The sequence below is a fragment of the Psittacula echo genome (genome assembly GCF_963264785.1).
Source record: "Psittacula echo genome assembly, chromosome: 7".
Taxonomy (NCBI): Eukaryota; Metazoa; Chordata; class Aves; order Psittaciformes; family Psittacidae; genus Psittacula; species Psittacula echo.
The window spans coordinates 3,526,706-3,538,958 of NC_137740.1; the positions used below are offsets into that span (position 1 = coordinate 3,526,706).

Here is a 12,253-nt window from a genome sequence, read left to right on the forward strand (position 1 = left end):
ATTTGTTATTAATAGAAGTGGAGCCTTATCACTGCAACACCTGTCTTCCTGTCAAGCTGTTTATTAGACCTAGTTCAAATAGGCTCAGTTTTGATGAGGAATGCTTGCTGTACTCTAACAAGCTTCACCATTTATCCTTTAGAAGATGGACAAAATGCGCATTTAGGATTTGCTGCATTCTAACCCAAACTCCTCGCATTACTTTCAGTTAACTTGGGCCAAGCATCTTTTGAAGCGATGGCATCAATCATAAACAGACTCCACAAGAACTTGGATGGAAACCAGGACCAGCATGGCAGAAACAGCCTTCTTGCTTCCTATATTTATTATGTTTTTCGCCTACCAAATACCTATCCCAACTCACCATCACCAGGTAGCTCTTTTCTTCATTTTATTTCAAGTCACAGTGTGATAAAAGCAAGCACAAATTGCTTGCTGGCAGGTGCTCTTGAGCTCCAACTGCATGGCTAGTTCCCTGCCAAGCCCTGTTTAACTTTCTTTATCATCCAGCGTAGCCATTTACAAGATGACTTTAGTTACAGTTAGCCATGTCAGAGATATAACTGTTTGATAATCTTAAGTAACAGCATCACTGATGAAAGACCATGAGGCTGAATTATGGCAAAAATCTGGTGGTTTAGTTTTGTTTTCTGTAGCAAGTTACACAGATGTGGTGCACTCTTGGCCTGCCATGTTTCCCAGTCTCCCTCACTAGTACTTTTGTACTTTTATCCAGTTCCAGCAAACACTGAAACATTGGCAAAGGAGTGTGCAATACTTGAAAACACATGTCTGGGTACGGGAGGGAAAGCAATTAATTCCACCCCTGCTGAGAACAAGGGATGTATCTCCATGGGGGAAGAGGTGGTGTGACAGCCACAGAAAACAAGGCTTTGGAAGGACTGTTGGGCACAGCACTTGCTTCTTGCATGGAGTGGAAAGCCTCTGAGAGGTGTTGGGAAGGTTTTGTACTTAGTGCCCAGTCCTTTGGTTGTTTTCAAGTCTGAGGTCTGGAAAATATCCCTTTGGCTAAAAGCATTACCTCACAGCAGCTGCCTAAATCCACCGGGAGCTTCCTGCTTCCCAAACATCAGTGGATAAAATAGCAGTTTAATCCCATCCCTTTCTCCCTGCTGCTTGCCTGCTGCTTGGCAGGGGGAGGCATAGGGAAGATTTCCTTATGGGCTAGATCTACTGGTTATCTGAAAGGTTTGCTGCATCAGTCTGTGTACGGTAGCATGGGATCAAGGCTCTGATTGATGATCTAACAGGATGTTCTTCTGTACACCACCATAGGTCCTGGTGGCCTGGGGGGATCAGTGCATTATGCCACCATGGCTCGATCTGCTGTCCGACCAGCAAGCCTTAACCTCAACCGCTCACGGAGCCTCAGCAACAGCAACCCAGATATATCTGGGACCCCCACCTCGCCGGACGATGAAGTTCGCTCCATCATTGGCAGTAAGGTAGGCATGCAGTGCTGAGGATCTTACAGGAACCTCAGCATCTTTTATGTACTCTCTAAAGAAGTAACAGGGAAGTGTTTGTGACATATTCCTATGAAAAGATGTCCTTACTAATGGCCCCTTCTCCGACTTCTGGCAGCTGCTGGTAACACTACCGAAACTCTACTCGTTGAAAGTAGTTGCTGATCTCCCTAACTTGTTGGAGATCATTCTGGCAGTGTTACTTCCACAAGTGTGGTACCTAGGGACAGAAGTCCTTCTGGACTTGTCTTCCCAAGGCTAATAGGACAGGAATAGTTTTACTGCCTCACTTTTCACATGGCCAGCAGCCGTATCCTCTGACCAGCTCTGTTATTCTCCCCAAACCTCGCACCCTCTACCCTGCCACCCTGTGATCCCACTATTACTGCCCGAACCAAAACCCTTTCTTCTCCTCTGCATTTAGCACTAATGGCTGCTCAGATGCTTTCTCTACTACTTATGTCCAGAGCAGGTGTCTTGCACACAGCAGGAGTATCCCTAGTCCCTGAATGGGCCAGAGAGGATTTTGGATGATTAGTGAGTGAGCCATAGTCCAGCCAGCTGAGCTGCAGTGTGAACTTATGGTGTGCCAAATCTGCACAAACCCACACTGACTCCTCACACCTAAAAGTGATTTTCCAGTGTGGGCACATTAGTGCAGAGCACCTGGAATGCTCTTACTTTAACTCTTTTAAGGGCATCTTTTGCAGAAGGTTTGTCCCTCTCTGGTGATTTCCAAGTACATAGGACTGCTACAGTCCCAATTTGAGCACTTCAGTTTTGTACCTAAATTAGGTAGGATGAGCTAGGGAGAATCTGCTGTTTGTAATTCCCTTCACAAACAAGCCTTAGCTTGTTTGGGGCTCTCTTTTTTAATCTCCCAACTGTAATAACTTACTCTAAGATGAGATGCTTTCCCACCCTCCCGCACAGGTGAGTTGCTGAGCCCTTTCAAAGAGCTATTCCATTCTGTCCTTTGGAAGATCACTGTGCAAGTTTGTTAATAAAACCATCATCCTGACCAGCCAGGCTTGATGCTGGCTGCTCCTGGGCTTTAGAAGAGCAAGAAAAGCATAGTTTCAGAAAGAAGCTACCTATTTAAAATGAATAACACCATAATTTGCTGACCGGATAAGAGGCTGAAGCAGTTTGGGTAGGCAAATCATTACTTTTACATCAAAGTTTGGACTTAAAAGTCTTAAAATGCTTTAAAGACCACTTCAGTATCTTGCTAATTAAACAAGCCTGACCTTTTGTGAAATGCCATAAGCACTAATGTGCGTATGGCATTTACACAGGCTATCAGAAGTTTAATACGTGCTGGCTTAGTGAATAATGTCACAAGACAAAATGGAGAGAGATTTTCTTCTAGGGATGTACTCCAGGCTTTAAACTAAAATCTATTCTGTGAGTAATTGTTGAGGGAAAAGTTCCCTTTATGGTAGCCTGAGCACCAGAAATTAAACTCAGTCTGACTATACGGACTGTTGATTGAATAGAATTATTTCTGCTTGTTAATAGATAAGGCACTTCTTGATGTGTTGAAATGAGTAAAAAGATGTAAAAATTCCCATTCTGTTTTTCCAAGTAGTGGCTGAAGCACAGATACCATAAGAATTCCATAAGAACTGGGAACCTGCACTTCAAATGAGAACCTATCAGGGGAGCCTTTCTGCTTTAAAAAACCCTGAAGACTGGTTTGTTGTTTGATGGAAGGTTTCAGAATCCAGTTCTGTTGTAATGTAAGGTATTTATAGGACTGGTATCTGTGCTTTGAGTCTCCCCTTTATCAGCTTCTTGCTTGACTTTGAAAAGTGAAATAGTGATCCCCTGTACAGGATATGGAAGATTTCTGTTTATATTCATAACAGCGGAAGTTTCTGTTACTTACTTTGCCTTCATTTGTGAATTGAAGCCACGTAGATTTTATTCCCTACTAACACAAATTGAAGTGTCTAAAAAGACCTGTGGTGAGATTCTACACTTTGAGTGTTCCTGCAGTGCTGGAGATGTGCTGGGAAAGACAGGAAAAGATTGTGGAGTTTCATTGCTCCAGCAGTGGATTGTCACCGATGTGTGCTGTGTTCCTGCACAGATCCAGCCGCAGTTGAACCGCAGAGAAAGAAGAGAATTTAATAGCACTTTTGTGAACTTTTCATAGAACCATAGAATAGTTCGGGTTGGAAAGGACCTTAAGATCATCCAGTTCCAACCCCCCTGCCAGGGGCAGGGACACCTCACACTAAACCATGTCACCCAAGGCCTCATCCAACCTGGCCTTGAACACTGCCAAGGATGGAGCATTCACAGCCTCCCTGGGCAACCCATTCCAGTGCCTCACCACCCTCTCAGTAAAGAATTTCCTCCTTAGATCCAATCTAAACTTCCCCTGTTTCAGTTTGAACCCGTTACCCCTTGTCCTGTCACTACAGTCCCTGATGAAGAGTCCATCCCCAGCATCCTTGTAGGCCCCCTTCAGATACTGGCAGGCTGCTCTGAGGTCTCCACGCAGCCTTCTCTTCTCCAGGCTGAACAGCCCCAGCTTTCTCAGCCTATCTTCATACGGGAGTATGAAGAGTTTTGAGTGACTCTGCCAAGCAATAAGAAGCTCTTGTGCTCTTTTATTTGCCAAAGAGGAAGGAAAGAATCTTCCCCTTTTCAGATGTTTACAACATGAGTTGTTCTTCTGCAAGCACACTATATGTGTACCTTTATCCTCAGAACCTAAGTGACATGATAAGAAACCCTGTGAGCAGAAATGTGAGTGTGAGAAAGGCGTTTTCAAAATCAGACTTATTTGATATTACAAACCATGAGCTTAGTTCAGCATTCTGCAAAGTCCTTTCGACTTTAATTCACTGTGAGCAAAATAAAACATGTTTATGGGTCTGAGCAGGGCAGAAAGCTTTGATTTATTTCTTCCAAAAAGTAATTGAGATTAAAGCACTCTTCTTATATGTGTTCAGTATTTTTTTTATTGGACATCTTAAGCAAAATTACAGCATCACTGTACTCTGCATAGAGGATAGCTCAGTGGATTAATGGTTTGAATCCCAGGTTACAGCCCTCACACTGGGCTCAACCTTGAGGTGGATTTTTCTTTGCAGTGAGAAATAGATTGCTAGGCTTGGTGGGCTTTGCAGCAGATGATAAGCGCTGTGATGAAACGGGCTGCATCTTTGCTTCAGGCATGGGGAAAAAGCCCTCAGTTGGCACAGGAACTACGATGAAAGCTCTCACTCATGTGAGGGTTCAAACGAATCTGTGGAATTTATAAGGAATTGATATTCAGTTGTGGCATTGCAAAACTGCCTCCATTAGAGCTGGCTCCTGCAATTGAGAAAGTCCACTGCATCCTACTGAAAGGTCCTGACTTGGGAGCAGCCTGGGTGACAATATATCATAGAATCATAGAGTGGTTTGGGTTGGACGGGACCTTAAAGCTCACCCAGTTCCAACCCCTGCCACGGGCAGGGACACCTTCCACTAGAGCAGCTTGCTCCAAGCCCCTGTGTCCAACCTGGCTTAAAGAACTTAACTTTAAATTATAGCTTTTCTTCTTTATGAGTGTCTTGAGAGAAAAAGGAAGCGGAAAGAGAGGAGGGATCCACAGTAACTTTGCCCACACGATCCATTGCAGGAGTAGAACTTGGAATACAAACTAGATTGAGCTCTTAAAAAGCAGGATGATTTGTCAGATCATTTGCTTGGCAAAACAGGTTGGTTCCAGAAAAGGTACGTGCTCTTTCCTGTATTGGCCACACTGCCCAGAGAAAATACTCAGTGTCCGTGTGAAATGTTGTTCACAAGGTTATTCTACCTGCGATGCCAGGGTTTTATTCCATGAGTAGGAAACCCTGTGAGAGCTGCCTCTCAATCTCTTCAGAGTTCCTCAACATTTCCAGAAGACTTGTAGAGCTGTAGCAAGCAGTCCACCCTGAAAGTGCTGAAATCCTCAGAGAGCATCCTTTGTGGTATTCACATCTGTGCACAGTTTTCCTCATTCACACTGTATATCGAGGCTGGCACCATCTCCTGCAGTAAATGGGTTTAATCTGATTAAAGTAAGAGTAGGGTTTTTCATGAGGAAGATAGCTTTTAATGTCAAACATTACAGATAAGGGAGGTTGGGCCAGAGATGTCGACAGTGTATATGTGTGTGATGAGATGTAAAATAATCCTCTGGACTAAAACATCTCCACTGACACCTGAGAATTCAAGCTGCCTTAACAGTGCTAACTGATGATGTGTTCGCAGTGTGCCCGGTTTGATTGCTTTTAAGGACTAAGCTTTGACTACTGTATGGCATGCAACATGTAATATTTCTTTCCTTTCCCAACTGCTTTCTATTACATGCCCAGGGTTTAGACCGCTCCAATTCCTGGGTAAACACTGGTGGTCCAAAAGCAGCCCCATGGGGATCCAACCCCAGCCCAAGTGCAGAGTCAACACAGGTGGTGTCTTCGGTAGAGGTTTTTCTGGCTTTGTTCTCCCTGATGTTTCCCTGTAGAATATCTTCCTTTCGGTGTTTACTCCCCTTTTGGTGGTTTGGTGCCTTTTTTTGTGTGTGTTTTTAATTATTTCTTTATTCCTTGAAAACTTTGTGAGTTTTCTAATTTAGCATCTTCTCCCCCACCACCTCCCCACACTGCATGAAAACCCTCCAAACGCGTGGACGTGTCCCCTTCTTTCATTTCAGTGGTTGCTGGTCTGTGAAATGTAAATGCTGTGACTGCTTTTCTTTTCTCTCTCTCTAACACTAGTTTCAGCTTCAGGTGGAGCACATTTCTAAGTGGGAACATTAATCACAGCTTCATAGTTTTGTCCATGTTTGCCATTTCTTTTGATGTCACGAACCATTTCGCCATTCTCATCAAGCATTTAGTATCCATCGTCAAGTAATCCTTCATGACTGTTTGAGTGGAATATTGTTAAACCCAAACTGATTGCCACATGTAAAATTCTCTCTTCAAACATGTAAATCTGAAGGATGCAGCCGGTGACATGCTAGGGCCAATTGTATCTGTTCTGTGTTGCAAAGTATGAAAACTTTATAGCGGCTTCAGTCAGAAAGAGTTATTTAGCCCCGATTTGCCTGCTGCTTTCCACTGCATGGTTGTCTTGAATGTACCTCTCAACTGTACCTCCTTTCAAGTGCATCAGAGTCCCAGAAATACATAGTCTGAGTCCACATGCACTCGTGGCAAATTATTTCTATCAGAAAGAGAACCTCAGTGATTTCCTTATTCCCTGTGCCAGCAGCAGTGTCGCTGTGGGGTACATCCCCACGTGCTTGGTCTCTGGTAGCTTGAGAGGTATGGACTGAGATTACAAGTATTACCTCCTTGACGTATGCATGTTGATAAAGTGCAACGATGAAAAAGTTTCATGCTTTGCAGCATTAAGTGTCTTTGTGCATAAGAACATGCAGTTACTTAAATAGCCTGTATGTGTTGGAACAGTAAAAAGTACTGTCGTTTTGTTCAAACCAAATCTGTAAATTAATAAGTGTTTGCGAATGCATAAAAAGGTGTAAAGGCAGTAAAAGCCTACAGTTGGAAGAGTATTTTTGTAAACGTGCATTGTCCTTGAGCTGCAAAACCCATCCACAGCAAACTTTAATGTCCTGTCATCATTCATTCATCTCCACTCCGTAGGCTACGGATCGAAGTTGTAATCGTATGTCTTCGCACACTGAGACGTCAAGTTTCTTACAAACATTAACAGGACGGTTACCAACTAAAAAGGTAGATTTCAGTGAAGACCATTGATCTTGTGGGGCAGGGAGGTCAAGTCATTCTGAAAACATGATGCAATCTATTCTTTCATTTATAGCCTGTTTTTTTCCGAGGTCATTAGGAACTGCTGTTGCTTAGCACCTCTGAATATCCAGGCTGTAGTGAATATGAAGTATTCTGACAGAGCTGAATTGGAAAGAATAAAATGATCAGGAGTAGCTTGCCTGATTTAATGGCCATAGTGTATGGAGCCGGTTTATTACTGACTTTCACAAAATATGAATGGCACTGTCTAGACATGTAAATGATGCATTCTTGGGTGCAAAATCATAATGTGATGGCCAGCATTACGGATGTGTGCTGAACTCAGGTATGCAGGCGTTAATCCAGCGAGTGAATGGGAGTTCCTTTCAGAGTGCACTCCCTTGCAGGAGATGAGATCCTGCTAAACAATGTCAGAAAGGCAAATTACCTGACTTGGGTAATGAAAATGTAATCAAACATCCAGTCTGTGGGTCGGTCTTCCTAAGAAAAGGAACCCAAAAGCTGTTTCTTTGCCCCACGTTTCTTTCTTGCTGTTTTAAGTCCTTTCTCACAGTAAATACACAGCTTTCTACAAATTGCTTTATATGTCCGCTTTTTACTCCTTTTTCCTGCAAAGATCAGACCAGGCAGAAAGGTAGAATTTTAAACTAAACTAATTTGAGCACCAAACTTCTTTGGTTTTTTTGGGGGGTGGTGGAAAATTCTTTTGACACTCAAAATTCTAATTTCGGAGCAAGATGCTGTGAAACGTTTCTCTCATCACATACCATCACATCATCCTTCATTGTTAGTTGGGGGTTTCTTTAAGGGATGCCACCACTGCTGTCATGTTCCCGGTTATTTTGCTTAGCCTCATTGTTTGCCATACTTGCCATGGATCGTGCTACCATTTCTCATGCAGATTGTTGTGTGAGCTGGTGTCGAGGCTCGGGCTAACTCTGGGTTTGAATCTCTGTAGCTTTTTCACGAGGAGCTGGCCTTACAATGGGTTGTGTGCAGCGGGAGCGTGCGGGAGGCAGCCCTGCAGCAAGCTTGGTTCTTCTTCGAGCTGATGGTGAGCAACCTGGAAACACCTTGCTTATCATTGTCTTACAGTTCCTAGTTTAAACCACAGACAGCAACAGCTGCGAGTGACTTGGTTGTAATTTATATCTCTATAGGTGAAGAGCATGGTGCATCATTTGTACTTTGCTGACAAACTGGATGCGCCGAGAAAGAATCGTTTTCCTGAGCGTTTCATGGATGATGTAACTGCTTTGGTCAGCACAATTGCCGGTGATATAGTCTCTCGGTTTCAGAAGGTAATGGCAAGCAATCAAACTGAACTGAGCTCGATCAGAGCTGAGGCTCCACACCTCTTGTGTGTTCGCTGGTGCCTACACCAGGAATTAAAAGCATACAGTGTGCATTTCTTCATTTTCTGTCCCATTTTCGTTTCCCTTCTCTCTAGGATACAGAAATGGTCGAAAGGCTCAACACCAGTCTGGCATTTTTCCTCAATGACCTGTTGTCTATCATGGACAGAGGATTTGTTTTTGCTCTTATTAAGACCTGCTACAAACAGGTGAATGCGGATAAATATTATGACTTCACTGTGAACCCTAGCCTAAGATATTATTCTACCTTTCTTTGGGCAGACAGTAAAGTATGGACACAGAATTCTGCTGTTGAGGTCTTTTTAGAGCTAGCAAAGCATTCTCAGTGGTGATTTAGAGTTTACGCCTTTCTGATTACTCTCTTAAAAGTGAATTAGGAGTAACTCCCTTGCACGAATGGACGTGCAGCAGGAAGGAAGAATTATTCCCTCTGCCCAACGTGTTCGGAGTAATTGCATCAAAGTAAGTAGGAGGTTTTGTGAGGGAGCTCAGACTGTCCTGGTTTGTCAGTGGATCTGCCAAGGACACATCGACCCTGTATGGTCATATTGAGCACCAAGCTCCCCTTCCATCCTTCTGAAGATGCAAGGTCTCCCCCACTGCAAGAAGGAGGGTTCATATATTACTCATTAGGAAACTTGTGGTGTTGTGGCAGGGAAATCACCCTGAACCACAAAGTTTCATCTGACTGCAAACCCCTGTGCTGACACTGTGTACGAAGGAGATGACGAGGTATCAGGAGCTTAGGCTTAGAGTCTATAACATTTTATATAAGGGGCAAGAACAGCAATAGCATCTATTTGAGCTTTGTTGCTTACTGTATATTAGCCAGCCTCCATCTTTGACCTGTTAAGGCATCACAGTGTGGTCCTGCTCCTCACAGCTCCCTACTGAAATCAATAGGATGTGGATATCATATGTGAAGTACCTAGTTCTTCATTTGCTTACAGAAGTATGGCTATTATATACATCTTGTATTGATATATATCTGGCATTGGCTGGAATGTTGATGTCTCCTGCACACAGAAGTTTAATCTGTAGCACAAAGAAGTGATGTGGATGTGACCATTTAATGATATCAAGCTCTTTATTTCTGGCTTTGGGGAGCAGTGGTGGGACAGGGGGCTTATGCTGCATTTATGTTGTCTTTTGGGAGCTAACTGCAATTTTATGGGCTAAACTTGCAGGTGTCTTCAAAGCTGTATTCCTTAACAAATCCAAGTAACCTGGCATCTTTGAGGCTGGACTTCCTTCGCATCATTTGCAGCCATGAGCACTACGTCACCTTGAATTTACCCTGCAGCTTGCTCACACCACCTGCATCTCCATCACCATCTGTGTCTTCAGCAACCTCTCAGGTGCGCTGTGTTGGGGATCCTTTGTGGAAATGCAAGCTGGGCTTTGCTCTGACACTTAAATCGTTGTTGTATCACCTCTGGTTTCAGTCTGTGCTTGCTAATATTTTTCTTTAAGTGTTCATTTAGAAATTACTTTTTCCTGACACACGGGTTTTGACTTCTTCCCATCTTTTATTATTGCAAAAAGAATGCCCATATCCCTGTCCCGATATCACACTGTCCTTAGAGACTTAGTCCTCTCCTACACTGGACAAACACATGACCATAGATGAGCCATTAAAGAAAATGCTTTGTCCATTGTTACCCTTTTCTTACAACACAAGGGTCTTTTTAGCATACTGAAACTTAGTTGTAGCCGGCTCAGGAAAAGTCATTTGAATTAGCAAGTGTGTTACTCGAGTGGATCAATTAGTTGCAAAATCACGTAAATGAAATCAAATTAAAGCCTTCTTTAGCCTGAATAAGAGCATCCCTCCTAAGTTCAACTAATCCACTTTTAAAGGTTATTTGGCTTAACTTCCCTAAGGCCTGCTCCATGGGTGGGAAGGCAATAACAACAGACAGAATTAATAGAAGAGTTAGTGAGCTCAGATGTAGTGTAAGTAGATGTGCCTAGATCCAAACAGGAAAGGGAGTCTATGTGAGGTCATCTTTCATTCTGAATACTGCTTCTAATGTATGTCATAAGCTTTGACTGTGTGTTCCGAGGGGCCTCGTTGTGCAACCTCTGAAACTTGATTTCTTTTCACAGAGCTCTGGGTTCTCCACAAACGTCCAAGACCAGAAGATTGCCAATATGTTCGAACTGTCTGTGCCTTTCCGGCAGCAGCATTACTTGGCCGGGCTTGTGTTAACAGAACTGGCTGTCATTTTAGATCCTGATGCGGAAGGGTAAATCTTTACAGTTTGTTTTATCTTTTCCCAGCAGTTTTCTGTAATTCCAAGCAAATGGTGGCTGAGAAGCAAGTTCTGACATGGCCAGAACTGAGTTAAATTCATGAGCTGAGAGGATAAGAATCCAGCTCCTTAAGAGTCCTCTTTCTGCCTGTTCCTCCTGTTTGTTACTTCCTTAGCTCTGCCTCTGTAAACATGATTTCAATCACATTTTTCCAGCTGAGAAGAAGGGAAAGAGGTTCCTACTGGAGCCCCCAGCTGCCACATGGGCACTGCTGGAGCTCATAAGAGGAAAATAGCTTTTCTCCATTATAGCAAGAAAATAGTTGTCAACATTTGGGAAGTCTCTGTTGCTGGTGCTTTTAAATGTTGCAATGTATTTTGCCTGTGGTCTTCCCAGCTCTTTTTAAACATAACTTATGCATTGATGAGGCCCCTGTGGATTACATAAATAGACAAATAGAGTCAAGCATGCAGAGTTCATCAGTGACTTGCCTGGCTTGCATGGCAGATAATATTCTGAAGTAGGAGCGTAGCCTGTAGTCCTGCCATCGAGGCTGTTACCTGTGTTATTTAGGGCTGCATTCTGCCTCGCCTCTTTAAAATGGGTTCCAATGGAAATTACTGATTGCTTCCACAGTCCTAAGTTCTCTCAGAGGCATTTTTCTCAAGGTGGACTCAGAAATACCAGCCGAGTCGACAAATGCTAATGATTCATGGTTAATTCTGCCCCTTCACCAAGAGGTCTCAGGAGTTAAACATTCGTTCTGTTTCCTGTTGGAGAAGAAAGTGATGCCATAAATGAGAATGTTTTCTTTTATATGTACATAGCACACTGCAGTCCCATTTGTTTGCCCTGAAATGGAAAAGGCAGCAAATCCTTACCCATATATGCTGTCTGCAGAAGTGCTTTTTGTAGCGTAGGAGCGTCCTGCTCACTGGATAGGAATCGGGTCCTGTCTCTGACTGTATCTGCCCTTGTTCTTCACAAACTTTCTGTTCTACCTGCCTCTTGAGCTCTCTCACCTTGCTATTCTCAGCACTTAAGCTTGGACCGGGTCAGTAATCCCTGCCCAGCTGCACAAAGGAGTTATCAGTGTGATCTTGCTGGTGTCCACTAGGGAGACAGGTCCTCTCTCAAACCTTATCTAGACAGAAAAACCCCTTTATGCCAGTTCAGCTCTGGAGATGCATTTTGATCAAAGCTCCTTAATTCTAGTGGAGATTTATACCTGTACTGCATTTGGGTTTTAATGTTTTCCACAGTGACTTGTAGTTTGCAGTTTATTAGGTGTTCTCAGGCTTCATCCTTCTGCATTTGCCCCGGTAGATGCACTGGATAAAGTAAACCAGTC

The 12,253-nt window shown here is 43.4% G+C and overlaps 1 protein-coding gene across 7 annotated transcripts in view; it reads left to right on the plus strand.

Moving 5' to 3' along the window:
• Positions 1–12,253, plus strand: part of DOCK7 (dedicator of cytokinesis 7) — a gene marked incomplete at both ends in the record, with an annotated part of 112,629 nt that overhangs the window by 68,563 nt on the left and 31,813 nt on the right. For 5 of the 7 annotated variants that reach the window (XM_080623345.1, XM_080623347.1, XM_080623346.1 and 2 more), the window contains 9 exons: positions 209–373; positions 1,297–1,466; positions 5,849–5,941; positions 7,145–7,234; positions 8,229–8,324; positions 8,431–8,571; positions 8,721–8,834; positions 9,834–10,004; positions 10,756–10,895. In XM_080623345.1, the coding sequence (XP_080479471.1) occupies positions 209–373; positions 1,297–1,466; positions 5,849–5,941; positions 7,145–7,234; positions 8,229–8,324; positions 8,431–8,571; positions 8,721–8,834; positions 9,834–10,004; positions 10,756–10,895 (1,180 nt within the window). The remainder of the gene's footprint in view (positions 1–208; positions 374–1,296; positions 1,467–5,848; positions 5,942–7,144; positions 7,235–8,228; positions 8,325–8,430; positions 8,572–8,720; positions 8,835–9,833; positions 10,005–10,755; positions 10,896–12,253) is intronic. The other 2 variants (XM_080623349.1, XM_080623348.1) reach the window with 1 other exon arrangement.